The sequence below is a fragment of the Anoplopoma fimbria genome, chromosome 3 (assembly GCF_027596085.1).
Source record: "Anoplopoma fimbria isolate UVic2021 breed Golden Eagle Sablefish chromosome 3, Afim_UVic_2022, whole genome shotgun sequence".
NCBI classification, from domain to species: Eukaryota; Metazoa; Chordata; class Actinopteri; order Perciformes; family Anoplopomatidae; genus Anoplopoma; species Anoplopoma fimbria.
The window spans coordinates 17,948,986-17,969,078 of record NC_072451.1 but is presented as its reverse complement, the minus strand read 5'-3'; the positions used below and the strand labels follow the sequence as shown (position 1 = coordinate 17,969,078).

Genomic DNA, 20,093 nt, shown 5'->3' with positions numbered 1-20,093 from the left:
CCAGTTAGACACATGTGGCCAGAGGTTAATAAGTCTAGTGGCCTCAAAGTGTGTGTGTGTAATGAAATGTCTGTCGGTATTATATATGGGTTTGTGTACGTATGACCTTTGTGTGAACGTGTGTCTGTGCACATTTCTTCTGTGTAAGAGGCAGTTAGTGTGTGCGTGTGTGTGTGTGTGTGTGTGTGTGTGTGTGTGTGTGTGTGTGTGTGTGTGTGTGTGTGTGTGTGTGTGTGTGTGTGTGTGTGTGTGTGTGTGTGTGTGTGTGTGCGTATCGCAAGTTTATGTGTCTGCCTGTGTCTCACATGTGGCCATAGGTCGGCAGTGCTGCTGGAGGAAACTGATTGGCCCTCCACTGTCTGGTGCGGAGATCATGTAATTAACGCCACAGAACAGCCATGTTTTCTCCAGTCTGCCTCCCATTGAAGTTTTATTGGCTCTGACCATGAAAGCGCCTTCTAATGAGCAGCAGGATGCTGGGGGAAGTGGGGGAGACCAGAGAGAGCAAAAGAGGGGAGGCAGAATGGTAGCGACGGGAGAGGAGAGTACGGGGTGAGAGACCGTACGGCTAAGCAACTGTCAGTTTAGTGTACACATGCAGTAATTATGTGGCCAGCTTTTTCAGGGCGTGATGAGTTTTTCTTGTGAAAATGCATTGCCTACATACAGAAATACTACAGATGTTTTACCACTCCTTTCAGGCAAAAAACACACTCACACTTAGTTCCAAAGTAGATAGATGGACGATAATGTCAATACAACACCGGCCTTTCTTTCTAAATGCTCCATTAAACTTTGCTACTCATTTTTGGGAATCTGGACACTAGAAATGTGTTTGTTTAATACACTCAGCCAAACAGGATCATCTCAGTCAACTCTTGCCAAACTCTATAGAGCAGTAACTATTCCACTCTTCATCCACACACATCTAGTGACAGTACCTCTGATGTAGCCAAGAACATTTTTGTCATAAAGTCTGCTCTTCCTGCTCTGGTTTGGTCACTACAGCAGACCTTCACATGCAGCTGCTCATGGTTCCTCTGGTACAGACTACAGCAATGGCAGCCTCCACTATTGGTTAAGTACTGTAAGCTTAACTTTAATAAGCTGTTTCCCACTACGGGAACTTAAAGCCCGGTAACCTGAATGTATAAGAACCTGTAAGATCTTGGTTCTAGGCTTGCCTTGTTTTTCATCTGGGTTTGACAATTACTTTAACCGATGTTCACCCTCGTTCACCCTCAAATTGAGTCACTTAAGGACTATGTTCACACTGCAAGCCTAAGTGCTCAATTCAGATTTGTAGCTCGGATCTGATTTATTTTGTTTGGCTGTTCAAGTTATTTTGCAAATGTGGCCAATATAAGTAAATAGCCAGAGTTAAACGGTCACTGTTATGAAATGACAGAAAAAGACAAAGAGACATAACTCATAGCACACATTTTGTTTTTAAGTTGATGTGCAATAGAAGCCAGCAAATGTGTGATCCGATGATAACTATCACTGTCCCTACTTTGATTACCTCCATCTCAGCCGTCTTCATCGTTTGTATTCACAGAGTGACTCCCACCGGCACAGCATTGTTCCTAATGTCAATCTACAGTCACGTAAAAGTTGCATAATTATGACTCCCACTACTCTGATTGGCAAGACCCACTCTGCATAGCTGGTTGGGGCAGAGGCTATCCATAAAGGTTAGACATCGACCTAGAGGAGTTAAGGTTAGACATCCCATTGGTCAAGGCAAAGGACCCCAACAAATCAGGTTACCAGTACCTGCGAGCGTAGATGGCAGGCAAATCCTAGTGCTTGAATGCTGGACAGGGCGTGTCTTGCCAAGAAAAGCAGTGGGATTCATAATAATGCGTAAAAGTTGAACGAATCGACTGAATTGATATGACTGTTCACACTGAGGTCACATTCATACACTGTTGTGATGGAAAATAATTAGAATCTGAATCACATTATGTGCAAACAAATCAGATTTGGGCCCCTTTTGCCTGCAGTCTGACCATAGCCTCATTATATAATCAGTATGAATTAAATCAAAAAGAATTAAGGCATTGATTATTGTTTTGCTATGGCATCAGGAGCTGTACATAAACGGTAACGTTACCAATCATCAGTAGTATATTCTTCAGGTTCAATTATTCTTAAGACACACTCAGCTGGATTGCAACACTTGAATGTAGCCCTGGCTGATTAATTGCTGATTGCGCCGAATCACCGCTGTCAAACTAGAGATCTCAGTGTTTTCAAAATTGATGTCTCTTTCTGTGCAAGCAGAATAATTTGGAAACCTGCTGGTGTATTAAATATTACTACAGCCAACAGAACCCTTCACCACTGGAATGTCTTTATCCTGAAGCAGCTTTAGGAAATGTTGAAGGGCTGGAAACTTATTGTGGAATAAAAATGAATCCACATCTAGATCTGGACAATGTAGGTGCACTTTTATTCCCCGAATCTGTTTTAAATCTTGCTTTGGAGGGATGGCAAAAGCAGATGCTAACACATTGAGGTGACAGCAAAAGCTTTTATGATGTCATTCCTGTCAAATACTGTAAGCAATTTGACATGAGAGCATTCAGCCATGTTTACATGTGATTTCCACAGTTATACAAACATATATAGAGACATGCTATCTCACCCCTCTATGGGAGTTGATGCAATTAAGCGAAAATGGACCAGAGCATTTTTATAATTTAATGCTGTGGCATGGAAATGTACGAGTACAAAGTGCTCTCACCCATCTAACGAGTACAGTTTTATGAAGACATTAATGACGAAAAGAGCAGAGTACAGCCAGATCTGATAGAAGACACGCACACACACACACACACACACACACACACACACACACACACACACACACGCACACACACACAGTGATGCAGGGAGGGAGCAGCAGGTTTGGCCAGCTTACAAGGCCCACTGCCGGGCATCAGCAGGGTTTCTATGTAAATACCAGTGTGCTGTTTCAACAGATGTAATCAGCCTTTAGAGGGAGATCATTGTGTCCTCTGCCTAAGACTCTTACAGATAGCATCGATTCTGCCTCTTTTTTCTGAGTTCAGCACATTCACCGGAGTGCTCGAGTGTGTACACGTTACTCACCGGGTCTATCTCTTCCCTTTCTCTTTTATAGTCTCTTTACTTCAATCCATTTCATTACTTTTTTTCTCTCTTGTACACGCAATCTCGGCTTTTCTCTCTCTTCTCCTCATGAGAACACATGGAGATGCCTTCATTGCTACTGTTCAAAGGCATTCATGCGTGAAAACTTAAATTCAGAGTTGTTTTAATGCCTGCCTTCCCTTCTTGCCTGTCCTTGCCTGTTTGCCATTTCAAGATGCTACATCTTCTCTTGATCCCATTTACTCAGTGTCTGTCTGTGCAAACACAGCCTCCACAAACAGCCGATCTGCATATCTCCACACACATAGCCCTCCCCAGCTGCCAGAGACAGATGATGACAGAAACAGGCGAAACATTTTGATGGTTAGCGCAAAAGGTAGACAGATAGTATTGTCGAGAAAAAAATGAGAAATAGCGAGGGAAACTGGGGGAGGCAGGGGAGGGGGGGGGAGCTTATGAGGCAAGATAAGGAGGGAGAGAATATGATGATAGATGACATAGGGAGAACGGCAGAAAAGTGAGTTGGGGAAAAAAAAGTAGCAGGGAGGGATTATACATCCAAAGTGGAAACGACCCTTGAAATCTTGGGGTCGTTCTTGCAAATAGGTGCGGCTGTGATGAGAAATGCTCCTTGTGGTGCGTTGAGTTATTAATTGAGTAATCAGCGTACATTCCGGCCTTCTCCAAGCATGGACACAGGGGGAGAAGAAATCTGAGGTACATCTTAGAATATGATGAAATCCCAAAACACCCCAAACTAATTTCTCAAAGATTAGCTCAGGATGGAGCGGAGTGGAGTGCATGAAATATAACTATAGACACAACTTAAATCTGAATGATGGCCACTGATTGCGGTGTTTTAATATTTATTCATTTACAGTAGCTTATGTAGTAACTGATATATCTTTTTGTCGATTTATCAAACAAGAGGACCGCTACGAAACAAACGCTGACCGTGCACTTCAGCGGTGGCCTCTCCTCATTCCTCCACCAACTTCAGCCAATTACTCTGTTCATTTGCCTGCATGCTGTTCTCATATAAATATTTCACCCGCTCTATTTGTCATATGTCTTAGAGGATAAATTAACTACTCTCCTCGCCTGGCTCCTGCTGTGAAAACTCATAAACTCATGGGAAGCAATGACAAAACCGAGAGACTAAGATGACCTCTTACCACCAACTCTCATGCCAGTAATTGTTTGCCGAGCATTAATATGTATAGCCATGTATTCATTACAATCACGGTTGGTGAGTTCCACAGCTCTAAGCTCCAAAAATAATAAGTTTGGTGGAAAATGTTTTCCTGAGAGCGACCTTGACAGTGACCTTGGTATTATAACAGAAGTTAAAACACTGGAACTGGCCTCAAGTCTAATCTGAATTCTTATGCAAGCGAGTAGTCCAGAGTCAACTAACCTCAACTTTCTTCAGCTTTTTTGTGTGGTTCTGATGCAGATCCTCCTCCAGATTGGCAGCATCTCCGTTCAAGTGGACCTCGGAAACAGCAGGGAGGCCACGTCTCTGTGTGGTTCTCAGCCCCCTATGAGGAGACCTTCATTATTTTCCCACTGCCACTTTAGAATATCCACACATTCCTTCAACATTCCTCAGCCCTCCCCTGCACAGAGGCACTTTTATCACATTACTCCTCCTCCTCACACTTCTCCAATTTGTTTTTTAATGAGAGAGACTGTATAAAAAAGTGGAATGCATCAGTGCTGACTCCGTTAGATCACCAGACACAAATACATTAAGGGACTCTGAGTATTAATTCTTACCAGTGATATAAACTGACAGCTTTCACAAGCTGTTAAAAACAACCCACTTTTGAGAGCTGACCAGCTTCGGTACTGGCATGTTTTGGTCTGAAGCCTTTTCCGACGGCCCTCTCAGATCAGAGTGAAGCTGCTAAATGGGGAATTTACGGACAGTTCTCGCGGCGCTCCTCTCATATGGCGTTGTAAAATGGATTATAAAACAAATCATGTAAATCTGTCGGCTAAAAAACAGTCTGTCTTTGGTTGGGTTTCCAAATGAATCTTTAATGCTGTGCATACATTTCCCCGCAATGCAAAGTGGGAAAATGGCATGCTGTGTGCTCACTGATGTAAAAGACCCTCACGACTGGTGCATCGTTTACAGCAGCAAATGTAACAAGGGTGTGCGTAGCATGTATGTGTAACCGTGTCAGGATAAGTAATGCATGTTTTACAAGGTGCCTATGCTGAGAGGCTTTTTTTCTAGGGATATAAGAAACGTAAAGGGCTGTAATTGATATATGTAAAGAATATTTGAAAGCAGCATTTGATGAAAATATCTGGACAAAGTCTCAAACACACACATATATATTCAAATAACTGATTCCTGTTGGATCTTTATCCAGTCAAACTATTTTCCGTTTTAGTATTTGGAATAAATTTGTAGATTTTAGTCTTTGGAATAAATTTGTAGATTTTAGTCTTTGGAGACTTCTCCCCCCTAATAAGGGCATCGAAATTCAGGTCAACTTGAATCAATTCCATACAAAGTTGAATTCCACATGATGCACAGCATTAGTGCTATTGCTTTTTTGTACAAATGTACACCATTCATATCCTCCTCCCTGAGCAACTTTTGAACAGCAGACATTTTAACTTGTAAAAGAAGTCAAGCACAGGTGTAATTTATAGCATTAACAATGGCTCCATTGCATTTAAGTATCCCAGTAAGCCATGCCAGTGAGCCAGCATTCACAATGTTAGGGCCCTGCAACTGGTTTGTACTCTTATTTGTTTACCATCATTTTCATATTTCTATTTTTAAATGATGTCATATTATTTCACTGTGTTTACTGTTTACTGTCACTCACTTAGCAAAATTCCTTGTATGTGCAAAAAACCATGCAAAAAAACAGCGTCTGATTCTGATTCTATTAGCATGCAATTATTGTTATTGTTCACACCTGTGATTTTCCCCCTGTGAGAAGTCAAATTGTTAGCATTGATTTACAGCTAGAAATTAAGAGTATAAATATAAAAAGCAAAACCAAGACCCTGTTATAATTAACATTACTTATTAAGTAGTTAGTAACTGATACTTGCTTGTAATGAATAATTACGTAATTCCAGTTAGTATTCCGTAAATCATGTTAGCTTGGTACATGGACTAGAGGTGTGGGAGGCAGCTAGCCTTGGGGCAAATGAGTAGAAATGAGACTTCCGGTAACTCCGGTAGTCTTACCGGTAATTAGATATTGTGTCTTCTTAGCCGGCATGCTAACATTAGCTACTTACAACCCTGCCTTCAGAAACGGCTCATTTTGGAGGGGAGTTGGAGGAGGTGTGAACTCTGGTGCCGCAGAAAAGATGCGTGCGCATACCGGAACTAACGTTAGCACGTTGTTAACGTTAACAAAAATACTAAGTTATGTAATGAATACTTTTTTAATGAGTAATCCGTGATGAGGAATTATTTCGTTTTTTAAAGTTGCACCAAACTGGTTACCTTTTTGAGTAATGTGTAAGATATGTCATGAGTGTCCAGTAAAATACCTTCAATACTTATTGACAAAGCACAGTATTGGACTGTTGTTGCTGGGTCATCCCTACTATTCGGTGCCATTTTCAGCCAGGATTACTTCTATCATTACAATTTGTTTATTAGATAGTATTATTTTATTTGAAAGAGGGCTTGTTAATCTAAGAAACATATATTGGCCAAGCTCAGGATATTATGGTCTAATAATTTTGACCAAATTATTTACATGTGAGCGAGACAAAACTGACATTCACATCACTATTAAAATGTGTTTTGAATACACATTTATTGAAATTATTACATTTTCTAAAAGAGAAAAGAACCCTTACTTTACGCTCAAAATATATTTTACATGTTGAGACTTAACTTTCAACAAAGAAATTTGGTAATTCATTTACAAAACATCAGCAACTAGAACTCATTCAATTGCATAAATGTCCCCTATATATGACATGTGTATCATTATAAATAATCTTCTGCAGGGCAATTAAGGTATTCGGGAAATGTGTGTTATATTTAAGGTGGTGAAGTAGACGTCATACCTTACCCTGTATATTATCTTTTTAATACCATAGTTGCTAATACATGCGTTTGATAATGTCTGAATTAGAAAATCATAGCACAGGAAGCAGGGAAGGTAGCTGCTTTATAACAAGCTCACTGGCTAACATGTAAACCACTTAACACGGCAAATATACTCACATTTCTAAAGCTATGACCCCAACGCCTCTCATGCTCACCTCACCCACTTAACTCAAAGTATAGCTAACAACCACTGGAAAAATACCAAATAATATGCCTGCACAGTAATCTCTTATCCAGAATGTACTGTGCCAGGTCAACAGTAAAAAAAAATGCAATTTACTTTTGTTGGCACAACAGCATTCGGATCAAACAGCAATGTGTTTTTAGTGTCATCAATGTAATCCAAATCCCGTCTGGTATGAGGAAGGGAGGATGTGTGTTATATGCATGAGGGTGAAGGCCTAGTGGCCCTGCAGCATTGATTTCCCCTCTCTCATGACCTGCAGCAGCGGACAGCAGCAGGCGTCTCTGAATCCGTAATCAGACCTAATCAATGATACTCCTGCCTAACAGCACCCTCATTCATCCCGAGTCACACACATGTGGGCCCAACATGCTCACATACATATGCACCAATGAATAAGTGAGTTAATATTATTGTAATAAACATGCTAATACAACACACTGATATCAGGCATTCAAATGACAAATGCAAAAATCCTGACAGGGAAAAATAAATGTAAAAACAGACCAAGCAATACAATAGTCATACAGGAGAAATGTGTGAATTCTGTTCCAGCCTGATAGAGATAGAAAGAGAAGGAGAGAGGCAGAGAGAGAGTTGGAAAGGTGGAATGGCACCCAAGGGAGCCATGGAACATTCACACCAGTGCTCATCCATCTCCGGGACATGAGGAAGGAGGCTGTCCATAGCATGCCAAACAGAGTGAGCCTGACAGAGAATCCACCATGAGATGCTGGCCGGCCTTGAACATGTGCAACACACACACACACACACACACACACACACACACACACACACACACACACACACACACACACACACACACACACACACACACACACACACACACACACACACACAAACTCTTTCTTAAAATCCTCAATCACGCCTCACACCACGCACACACACACACACACACACACTCCAATGCAGACTGCGCCGGTCTAATTGGAATGGGGGCTCATACTAGTGGGGCCACATTTCTCCCCGGCTGGGCATTGTCATGTGGCGACATAGTTAATCTGTTTTCCTAACAGGCAGACTTTCACAGTGACTAATGTTCAGGCCCCTCTGCATAGCCGTATTAAGACACAATACATTCTAATGACAACTTGTGCTCACCCAGCACTTGTGTTTCTTTCACGGGCCAGGAAATAACTTTTTCAGTCTTTTGGGTCCATTTGACTGTTTGTGCCATGTGCACATTGCTAATGTAGGTCTAATATAATGAATAATACGCAGGTGTATTTATGTGCTCTCTTACCATACCGTCATCATTGCTGTTGCATAGTCAAGTGAAAAGTAGATGGTAAATGGTCTGTACTTGTATAGCGCTTTTTCTAGTATTCCGACCACTCAAAGCGTTTTAACACTACATATCATAATTTATTCATTCACCCATTCACACCTACTCATACAGCGTTGGCACAGGGGCATGTAGGAGTACAGTGTCTGGTGGGCAGCAATGTCCAGAATACCTCATTAACTTTTGGGTCTCCTTAGAGTGGTTAGAAAAGGGTCCATGCCAGACGCCAAGTCCTCTGGCTTGTGGTGTGGAGGTTCATGTCTTCCTGTATTTTCTCTTTTAAAACAGGCAGAATAAACTAGGATTCTAAAGGGCTCTTAGATTAAGGCACAGCTGAATGGCTGTTCTGCATTATTGAGTTTATTATTGTTGCTGTTCATACACATCCAGAATGAATGCCAGAGGGAGCTTTCTACTGGTTGTCGGAAGACTTGTGCAAACTTTTACAATTCTTGGAATGCATGGTACAATTGTACTGTACATGCCTGTTTCTGTTTAGATGTCGGTCGTCAGTCAGCAACAAAATGTTGTGCATTGCACCCGCATCCGTTTTCCCGAAAAAAAATCACAACAACCATATTGTAGCTGACAGGAGGGTAACACCTCCCAACACTGTTTACCTGCCCTCTGCCAGCAGCATAGTGCATGATGGGAAACGGATCTGACAAGTGAGGCCAATCAGTGAGTAGTAGGAATCAAGCAAAAGTTAGAGATTTGATGGCTGTCGCTGTTGCTGAGGCTCCTCTTGATGGTCGAAAATGTGTTTAATTGGATCGAATTAGTCAGCTCAAGTGCTCATTGAGCATAATGCTAATTGGCCGGGGTGACAGAGGGAGAATTGGCAGTGACAGCTTGTGTTACCCTGTTGTCAGGGCATAGGGAACTCTGCACGGAGGGGAATGGATACAATTGACGACTTGAAACTCAAGACGGAGAGCTGTGGTTAATACGAGCCACAGGTCCCCTTTCGTTTCTCCTCTACCTCACCCAATTGTTCATCTTTGAAAAGCTATTTTCAGTGTCTCCCTCCTCCTAGTTCAAGCTTGTCTCTCTGATCCCCAGGCTGAAAAGGTAAGACAATCTGGGGAGGGGGGTGCCTCCTGCACTGCTGTCACCCTGCTTCAGGGAAGATCTGTTAGAAAGTGCAGATACTGATCTTTAGCGTTTTTTCACGGTGTGCGATGCAACTGATCGCTGAATGTATGAATTAGCGTTAGATCTGCTATTACTAATGCAAAAAAATGTCAGTGTGTGTGTTAGTGTGTGTGTGTGAGGGTGTATAGGAGTGGACTTGGCCAAGCCAGTGGGACAGAAGCGCTGATGTGTGCTACCGTTTAAAATAGCCCAGACAGACAGCTGAGCAGCTGTGACCTCAAGTCCCCGGAACTCTCAGTTACACTCAGTGACCACACTGCTCCTTGCAATGTGTGTGTGTGTGTGTGTGTGTGTGTGTGTGTGTGTGTGTGTGTGTGTGTGTGTGTGTGTGCGTGTGTGTGTATGTCTGAACCTACAGTAGGATACACTGAATCATCCAGACCTATTTGCCCATCACACTGTTTTTACAAAGCTTTCTTCAAAGAGAATGTGCAGTTAAAAGTAATTTTCAGACTAACTCACTTTCAGTGTCTGAGTTTCATCCCATTATTGTCCATATTTTAAAGTCATCCATGTCTCTCTGCGTCTGTCAGTGGAGGTTATTAAAGGACGACAGACGGCTTTGGTTTTGTGTCGGGCAGGGACAATGCAGTCCAATTACATCTCAGGCAAAGAGGAGGCACGATATCCCTGGACTGGGCAATGTCTCCGCTCTCGTCTGCAGCCAGCCAGACACTCAGTTTCACAGCAACAAGCATGAAATAGGCAAGGATCAAATACAGACTTCGTGCAATTGGAAGTGAGGAACTGTGAGTCGGGGTGTGTGAATGAGATCACCGGTGTGTCATTTGTGATGATTTTGGTGTTCACAAAAGTGTATGTGTGTGTGTGTGTGTGTGTGTGTGTGTGTGTGTGTGTGTGTGTGTGCGGGAGAGAGAGACAAAGAGAGTGAGAGGGAGCTCATGGACATTGTGTGCTTTAGCCAGGAAAGTGCTATTAGTTATGTGCTCCCAGGCTGATGGCTAAAACAGTGGGAGGTGTGGTGAGACTTGGAGGGCCACTGTCGCCTGAAACATTGCCATCAAATGCTTTTATGATCACTGGAGGAAAAAAGACCAGTGTTACCCTGAAGACCTATTATAAGCTATTCAAATAAATGTGCTTCTGTCTCTTTGTATGTCTTTATGACGCCTCTGGATTTGCCTGGTGATGCTAAAGTAATCCATTAAACTTGACTTACGCCATAAAGTCAGTCTATTTGAATCTCATTGTGGGCATTCTGGCAGTTTGTGCACCACCCAACAAACATAATTTGGTTCTCACCAACATTGGCTCCCTTAGTGTTTGCTCTGAGTCCAAATTTGTCCAACAGTAGCTGAGCTAGGCAGTGATGCTAACAGTGCAGCTGACAGCACAGAGTAATTCAGGGAAATTATAGCCCATGAATAGACAAAGTTTTCCCCTGCAGGAGCAGCCAATGGGTCAGCCACACATCAGCTGAGCGAGCAAACTGTCACTGCCGTCACTGCTGTCATCGCGGCCGTCTGTCCTTTCCAGCAGCAAACCTTTTCCTGTCTCCTACACTCTCACACTCCCCTCCGCCTCTATTCCTGGTGCAAACACGGACCGATATGTTTAGCGAGAGGCTTCCTGGATGCAAATAGAGAAGGTCAGACTGAGACGGCCTGCCCTGCCTGATCCCTCATAACTCACAGTCCAGTATGGTCAATGAAAGTGTGGTGTGTTTTCAGGGACAGGAAGCAATGTAATCATAGTTACAAAACTCATTAAGTATTTCAACATTTTGGGAAGATATCGTGCTCACTTTTTTTCTCTCATATCTGTGAGCTAACTTTGGAGCAGAGGGCCAGGAGGCGATTAGCTTAGCATACAGACTGGAGGCAGAGTGAAACAGATAGCCTGGGTGTCTCTAGTTCAAAAATACACTTTGTAGGTCCCAATGCTGCAGGCAAATTGGATTTGTTCCTCAAATCAGATTTTAAGATGTACTGTCTGCACTGTTATCTGCAAGTGATTAGATCGATTTGGGTGTCATGACATCAGCAGCCTATCTGCATGGGTTGCTAATGTAGGTGTCAGTAACTACGTCACTTCTTTCCAACGCGGAAACATTTGCCCTCTTGTGCTGTGAAGTCGCGGTATAGAACGGAGCTTACTGTCAGCATGAAATGTTTAAGAGCCTGCACAGCGACACCTGTCAATCGAGCAAAGTCTGTAAAAGCCCACCCAGTCCTAGGAGGAGGACTAATCAGGAAAAATAAGTATGTGCCATCGGTGTGCAGGGCCTTAAATAAACATATTTTCCAAGCAATCTGTTGTGACTGATACTCCTTTAAGGAGAGGCTATTGAGACATGCAAAAAAAAAGAAAATCAGAGCACCTTTAATAGAGCTCAGCTACACTATATCATACTGATCCAAAAGAGAGGAAATGAGACACAAGAACAAATGGTGAGTGACTTTAAATATGTACATTTATACACATGGGAGGGTAAAGGACTGTAAGTGATTGGTGGGTGAAATAAACGAGAGTCATGAACGAAACATACATCATATGAAATCATATGAACTAAACAAATGTGGTTACAGAACGTAGGATGTGACACATTTATACAGCCAAAAACCTCCATTCTCCATTAACTGCAATGCTTTAATGTATAATTGTATGTATATGCGGGTAGTTAAGCGGGTCATCCTTCTTCCATTTCTAGGCAGAGCCAATGGTGAGTTTCTTTTCGGCAGGGAGAGGAAGACTTCTTTACAATACAGGCGTGTTAATGGAAGAGGTATTTCACTGCACATGGACCCATGTAAGTGTAAAGACCTGTTTAGCTTAGATACTGTATCTGCATTTTAGGCATAATCAGGTTTAATACCATTTCTGCATAGCATAGACCAAACATTCATACTCATTCACACAGGTACTTTTCTGTACCAGTACATGAACCATCTTCATCTACACAAGAGAGACAACAGGTATACAGAGGAAGCCATTGTAGCGGTCGCACAATATTTTTTTTTTTTGTTGAACTTCCCTTTTGCTCCATCCCCATGAGGAATCATTTAAAACAAAGAACGATTTGCTTTTATTCTGATGGAATTCAAAGGAATGGTCTGCTTAAGAGTGAGGGAAGAGACATGAGAACATATTTGGCAAAATGTACGACAAATTCTTGAAAAGGGACTTGCATAAGGGTAACCACAGTACTGGACAATAGATTTACCCAACTTTGTACTTTTTGTGTGTGTGTTAAATTGTATTTGAATCTGCTTGTGATGGATCTGCAGGCCAACTTTCCTCATGATTTCAAGTACCACACCATCATTTGAGCGAGGAAAATAAAACCTCATGTCACGCCATCAGTGAGATGTACTGGAAAAGGCAATCGTTTTTTCGAGTTTTTTGAGGCTTCCCGGAGAAGGGTCCGATCCTACCATAATAATTCTGCAAACTTGGTAGGTTATACATGCATTATTGTGCAATTCAACGAGCAAACACACAAAACTGGATGCACAATAAACATTAGTAAAATCAACAATGTACATACAGGCTTTGTTCAAACATCCAAAATGTATCCTTTTTTTGCTTAAATTCAAAAATAATGTGCATTCCTGCTTTATTTTTTAACAGAAATGAAATCGCTATAGCTTTTCATTTTTTGCATTATTTTATATGTACTATGGAGCAGACAAGCACAGTCCATTCATAGCAAAGGGAAAAGAAAAGATAACCCCATTGAGCTCCTTTAGTTAAGAGCTTTTTGTTGAATCAGAACCTCATACACTCCATCAAATCTTTCCATTTATATACAGTTACATACTATACACACATAGTTTGTCTGCACAATGTGTTCAGCCGTGCAAGTGTGCCAGTGCTCTACCTGTGAACTCATTTCATTCTAATCCCCGCCAAGGTACACAGTCATTAGAGTATATCAAATCTGTCGTCTTGGGCCAGGCACCTGGGATCGATCTATCAATCTATCATGCATTCCTTAATCCTCGAAAAGAAAATGAGTAGAGTTTTCAAATGAGCTGAATTCTTCTGCCTGACTGGCAAATGATGCAGTGGCTGTGATGAGTTTTTGTTTTTTTTGCCTCAAAGGATAAGTAAAAACCAACTGCAGGAATAGAAGATGGCTGTATTTGTACTGTTTATGATAAACGTGTATGTGAGTCTGTAAATGTGTAATTGTTTTAAGTAAAATCAGAATGATGCGGTACAGTTCTAAGCCACAAAGGGTATGTTTGTGTGTGACTGGTCTGGCTGTATTGGAGTCTGTATACACAGACGTCTGGCACCGAAACAGCCTTGAAGAAGCAGTCTAATCTTTGTAGGTGAGCGTGCATAAGATTAGCTTGTGAAAACAACCACATTGGTGATGCTGCAGGACAACGGGTCCCTGCAAGAATCTCCACCCCCGTCTACAGTCTCCTACAACGCTGTCCTCTTCTCTTCCACGCCTTGTCTTGTTTGCCATTTCATTTTTTTCCAGCATAACCATCCATCCGAGTACATTGAGGACAGGAGTAAGGATATTATGCATGATATGTATATGATATGAGTGTATCCGTGCATGTATGTGGTTCCTAAAAGGGGGTCAGGGGTTCAGTGGGGTATTCACAGAGGGTCGCTGGCATCAGAACAGGGTCCACTGCAAGCAAAGTGCAACACAGAGCAGTGCGAGGCTCCAGGGCCGTGCCCAGCTGGCAGACGCCGAGCTCCCTATCACCTTCACTGAGGGGGGCTTGGGAGGGTTCTCATGTGGGATGTCGCTTCCGGGCTTTCTCGCGATGGGCTTTCCTTCACTTGAGGCTTCTGTTTGCGCTGTAAGAGACAGAGAAAAAGGGGGGAAGAGAGAAGCAGATGGAGATGAATGGTCTGGCTCATCACTGTAATCACGATAATCCTCTTTAATGTTCAGAGTCCTTTGGGCTTGTAAAAACTGTATATAAGGGGCTTATCATCATCCCATCACCATCCCCATCATCTCATCTCAAGGGGTTTTCAAAAAACAATCAGACATGAACAATTATGTATGATTATATCTGTTACATTCGGAGAGAGTTCATTTTTTGTAAATCAGAAGAAGCACAGCTGTGGGTGTTTCAGTCGGAAACATCAATAATTTATTTTGAAGAGTGCTTTAAAACATTTCTAAAAATGCATTTAGAGTGCCACATTATTACTATTACTACATTACTACAACCAATTCCTGATTATATCTGGGTTTTTTCCAAGTTATACACAACAAACCTCTCCTGCTATATACTGTGTTTTTCTGGGACACGGCAAAATAAAAACCGTCATCATCATCACACACACACATCATGATGGAGGACTGACTGCGTGTCTAATCTCCAGCAACAGATGATGGACAGCCGGAACTGTGTCATTACTGCCAATCAGAGATAAATCAGGGTGATGAGGGTAGGGCAGACATTAAGCACCTATTCCAAACACCCCCGCAAACATACACATGGAAGTACACACACACACACACACACAAACTCTTTTCTGCTGACATTGGTGAAATCCATTCCTTAAAAGAGGACTTCACTCATCGTCTCTACGCCTCACTGCTCTCCCAGTCTCTCTGAAATCTGAAATTCATCATCACCCTGGCACTGAACGCATCTCTTCCCTCTCTTTATCTCACTTCCCACTGGGATGTGACATTTTGTTGATGTCTTTAAAATCTAAAGGAAATTACTCCTTCTGCTCATTACCCATCCTTTTTCCCACTCATCTTCATAGGATCCCAGCCAGAGCCAACCCTGCTCAGCTATATACTCCAATAAGACAGACTAGCACCCTCAACACAGCAAAGTTTACCAAACACACTCAGTTAACCAGTTAAGTTAACCTGCATCACTAAAACCATGTAGTTTGTGTTACAGGATCTGCAGGACTTGTGTTAGTTCCTAGAGAGAGACGGGATGAAATACAGAAAGAATCAAATAGATACAGAGGTGAACGATAATGTCACTGTGTGTTGGGATAGCTAGTTATCATTTTTACTGACAATGGCAAAGCCCACTGTTAAAAATGTCTCTTTTAGCTGTCACTGTCACAAAAACAGGCCAGTAGGAGTTTGCATTCCCACCAGTGTGTGTAAAGCTGATCTGTTTAGAATGCAGTTGTCTAATTAAATAGTAACTGCCTCCCGTTTGGTGACTTGAATGTCAAGCAACTTGACAGCCAGGTGTGTTTGAAGTTATCAGATATAACAACCACATAAAATGTGAAAATGTATAGCACTCCATGCAAGAGTTCTGAATACCTAACTAGATCACTTCTTCACCGACACTGAAGTACAAAATGTGTTGCTCTTTTAAAGCTGTCACCCAGATTCTTTTTCTTTCAAACCTTGTCATGATCAAATTTGTAAAACGAAGAATACATTTGTTTTAAAAAAAAAAACCCCGCATATCAGCCCATCCCAATTGTGCACTTGAGTTTGTATGCGTGCATGTGTATGCCTGTGTGAATAGGGCTAGGCAGAGCTCTAGAGAGAGGAGTGTTTTCCGAGCCAGTGGTTTTTGTTGTTCCAGTAGACAATAGACAAAGACATCATTTATCCCAAATCTGATTGCTCTTATTGTTTCAATGGAAATGGGCTGCATCTCATCAGGGAGAACAGCATTTGAATGGGCCAACACAACACCAACACTACTCCACTGCAGGCTAACCAACTGGCTAATTAATGAAGCAGGTCGTTGGCAGGACGGCCAATAACGGCACAGACGACAGCACTGCAAACTTGTTTTACGTTTTTTTTAGTTTTCATAGGTAAAGGTAGGCATTGTGGAATGCATGGTATTAGAATGCTTTGTGATCCTTGAAAATAAAATAAATTGGATGCAATAAAGTGAAGTTACAACACTGACAATACCCATTAAACTACTCTTCCAACTAGGTCCATTTTAAGGCAAAGTCAGACTATGTGATTGCCTAGGGTGCCACCAGCTGGGAGGGGCATTAAAGAGAAGACATTAAAGAGACATCTGTGTAATTTACCTCATGTCTTATTTACTTTCAAATACCAATTCATTTAGAAATATACCAAAGCTCACACAACTGCACACATGTCCTAAAGAAGTACTCCACAATGAGATGTTGGAGAATAAATGTATCATATTATACAGAAAATAAAGGTAATGCAATAATGTTTTTTGTCATATTTATGTTGGAAAAATAACTTTAAAACAACACAAAATCTTAAAATCTTCTCTATACATCATATGATACTGTAATTCAAGCTCCTCTGTGCTTTGTTAATGAAGCTGATTTAGCTGTGCATTTTAGTGCATTTGAGTCCCAGTATGTGTTTTTCAAGATTTTGTTTTGCCATATCACCATCAAGAATATGTTTTTTTAAGTGTAAGTCTATTTTATTAAGTCTTTGTTAGCAAGGAACTAGAAATGAAAAATCAGAAGGGCAGGAGGATCATGGAATGGGATGTTCTTGTCACAATGAGACAATGTTAGCAGTTAAGCCGTGTATAAATAAAGTGTCTCATTTGTAAATCCCCCAAATATAGTGGTGGTGGTGGTGGTGGTGGTGGGAGGGAGTGAAGGGAGTGAAAGATGACGGAGAGGTTGAGAGGAGGAAAACAGTTAGTTTGACTCCTCCAGTTGGAGGATGAACATCCATCGTCACTTATATGGAGGCAGATGGAATCATTCACCGCGGGCGACTTCAAGGCTAAGTGATGACACATCAACATGCTTCTCCCATAACAACAACAACACTCAATGACACATGTTCCCCACCGGTTAAAGACAAATGTGATTGGTAAAAAAGCTTTATAATAGACAGCAAATAATGACAGAGATAAACAGGGTGTCAGAAACCGGGGAGACAAATAGAACTAGAGTGCTAAGAGAGTCTGTTCAAGACGACAGACCTTAACGTCTGGGAAGTGTGTAAATGTGTGTGTGTGTGTGTGTGTGTGTGTGTGTGTGTGTGTGTGTGTGTGTGTGTGTGTGTGTGTGTGTGTGTGTGTGTGTGGTACCCTGTAGTATAAAGAATGGGTTGTGGTAGCTTTCATTTTGCATTTAAACCTGCAGTGAATGGGGTCATGGAGAGGAAGAGGATGGGGGATCATGTCACCTTTAACATCTGAACATCCAATCTGTTATAGACTGCAGTAACTACACATACAGTACAAGGGAGCAACACAGCTCAACCCCCGACTGTAGCTTGTTAAAGAGGGATGTTCTGTCTTCTGACACCTTGTTGACTTCTGTGTTGGCTGTGTGTGTGAAAAAAATGGTTCTGGGTATCCATTGCCACTAATGCCTCTCCAGATGGGCAGATTGTGTGTTTGGTGGAGCCCTCCATATCCCATTGGCCAAGTAGCAACAACAGCTGCTTCTAAGAATCCTGTCCGCAGCACTGTGGAGGGATGGGAGGGGAGGGAAAGAGAGGAAGGGAGGAATAAGGGTTGGAAGGTGAGTGGAAGGAATAACAAAACGTGTTGGCCATAATTTCTTTGGAAAAATTGGGAGTGACAGAAATTAGCATGACGGTTATTCGGGCAACCATGTCAGTTTTCTACTGCTACTCTCCTCCCTCTCTCTCTCTCTCTCTCTTTCCTTCTCTCTTCTCCTCTGTGTTTCTTTAGGTTAGCCAGCACACTGCTGCCGCACAAACTAAACCGTCAAACCTATGCAAAGGGAAGAAGCAAACTGTTCTCAAAAACCCTCCCTCTGTCTTCAACTGATTTAATGAATCTTTTCCTAAACATGTCATACATACTGTAGGCATGAATATACGCATTGACAACACAAATGCACAAAACATACATGAACGCACAAAAGCATACACATTCACACTCATTGGGAGGACCAGTACATGGGCAGCAGGGGCAAAGCGTTTGTTAAAGGATGAAACAGATGAGCTAACCCAGTAAACTACGGTCCATTTGTGTCTGTTTGTGTGTGTCTGGTTTGTTGTGCAAGCTTGCATGGGACTCGTGGGTTGAACACTAGCTCCAGAGCTGCAATCCAGTGAGGAATGGTGCTATTGTACACTGGGGCTTAGCAAGTTGCGACACTATATGCTATCAAGATAACAAGGCATCTTTCCCAGGCTCAACGCTGATTTATGGTCATTACAAACATAAATATGTGCTCTTCGGAATTTAATCTTGTTCTTTTTTAGTTTTATTTAACTGAATCTAGATCGTCCCAGAATTGTGATGTAGCGCCTCGGTTTAATTACACTGTAACCGACTGTTATCCGGTGTAACTTGACCCCACGCAGACGTAACATGTGCGAGTAGAATACTTTGACCTGTTTATCATATGCTCGAAGGCACCGGTGGCGGTTTTCACTCCTCTGCCTGCTGTGTACAATTACAGAGACGGTCAGAAGGTGGAGGTTTGATTTATGGCACATCGAGGGAGTGCGGTGTAGGTCAGTAACTTCCTCCGCACTCTCATTCTCACCGTCTTCCTCTCTCCCTGCCTTGACCTTCAGGGTCTTCTCCCTGCTAAGCGGGTGATGGGAGACGGATGCAGGGGGGTTGTAAAGCAGCTCATGGGCCTGCGTTTTGACAAGGCCACTGGATTTGCCTCACAGCGATGTTTCATTAAGAGAGATGACCTTTGACTTTTTTTTTTTTTTTTTTAACCACTCACACAGGCAGACACATAAATGGAAGCATGCACACGGGCGTAAAAAGATTTACGCATGCCTGTGGTGCATGCACATAGACTGACGGACGTGCTGTTTGAAATTAGTAGTGAGGCGCTGTGATTGGCGAGTCGGCTCTCTCCACATTGTGTGTTTGGTTCCAGCACAAGTTATTTGTCAGGTATTACAGTCCTTGGTCCTTTGTCATCTGCAATACTGTCCAGCTATATGTGTCAGCGGCAGCAAGGAAAGACATAAATAAACTAAAAAATATAGCACTCTCGCTTGTCATGGTTCTCAGTCAAAATGAAACTCCACTAAGGCCTCCTCATGTTTTTCAGAAATGTAGTATCTAATCAGACACCTGCAATTCTTTTTCAACCAAGTACAATGCACATGCTACAGACATAGCGACCACACGAGGAATGCTGGCTCAGGTCATTTGATACCGCCAACCTGAAGAACAAACCTCCTCAAACGCACAGTTATCTACCGTTCAGTAACAGCTTGGAACTCACTTCCTCCTCATAAAACTTTTACAGGTAATAAATTGTCATTTAAAAATCGATAAAAGGCTCACCTGCGGCCACTGACCATATGAGTA

The 20,093-nt window shown here is 42.1% G+C and overlaps 1 protein-coding gene across 1 annotated transcript in view; it reads right to left on the bottom strand.

Annotated features, from left to right (window-relative positions):
• Positions 1-13,607: 13,607 nt before the first annotated feature.
• The window catches only part of LOC129089161 (glypican-5-like), a 91,014-nt gene continuing 84,528 nt past the window's right edge, over positions 13,608-20,093 (bottom strand). The window contains exon 9 of the mRNA XM_054596540.1: positions 13,608-14,673. Within this exon, the coding sequence (XP_054452515.1) occupies positions 14,486-14,673 (188 nt within the window). The 3' untranslated portion in view covers positions 13,608-14,485. The remainder of the gene's footprint in view (positions 14,674-20,093) is intronic.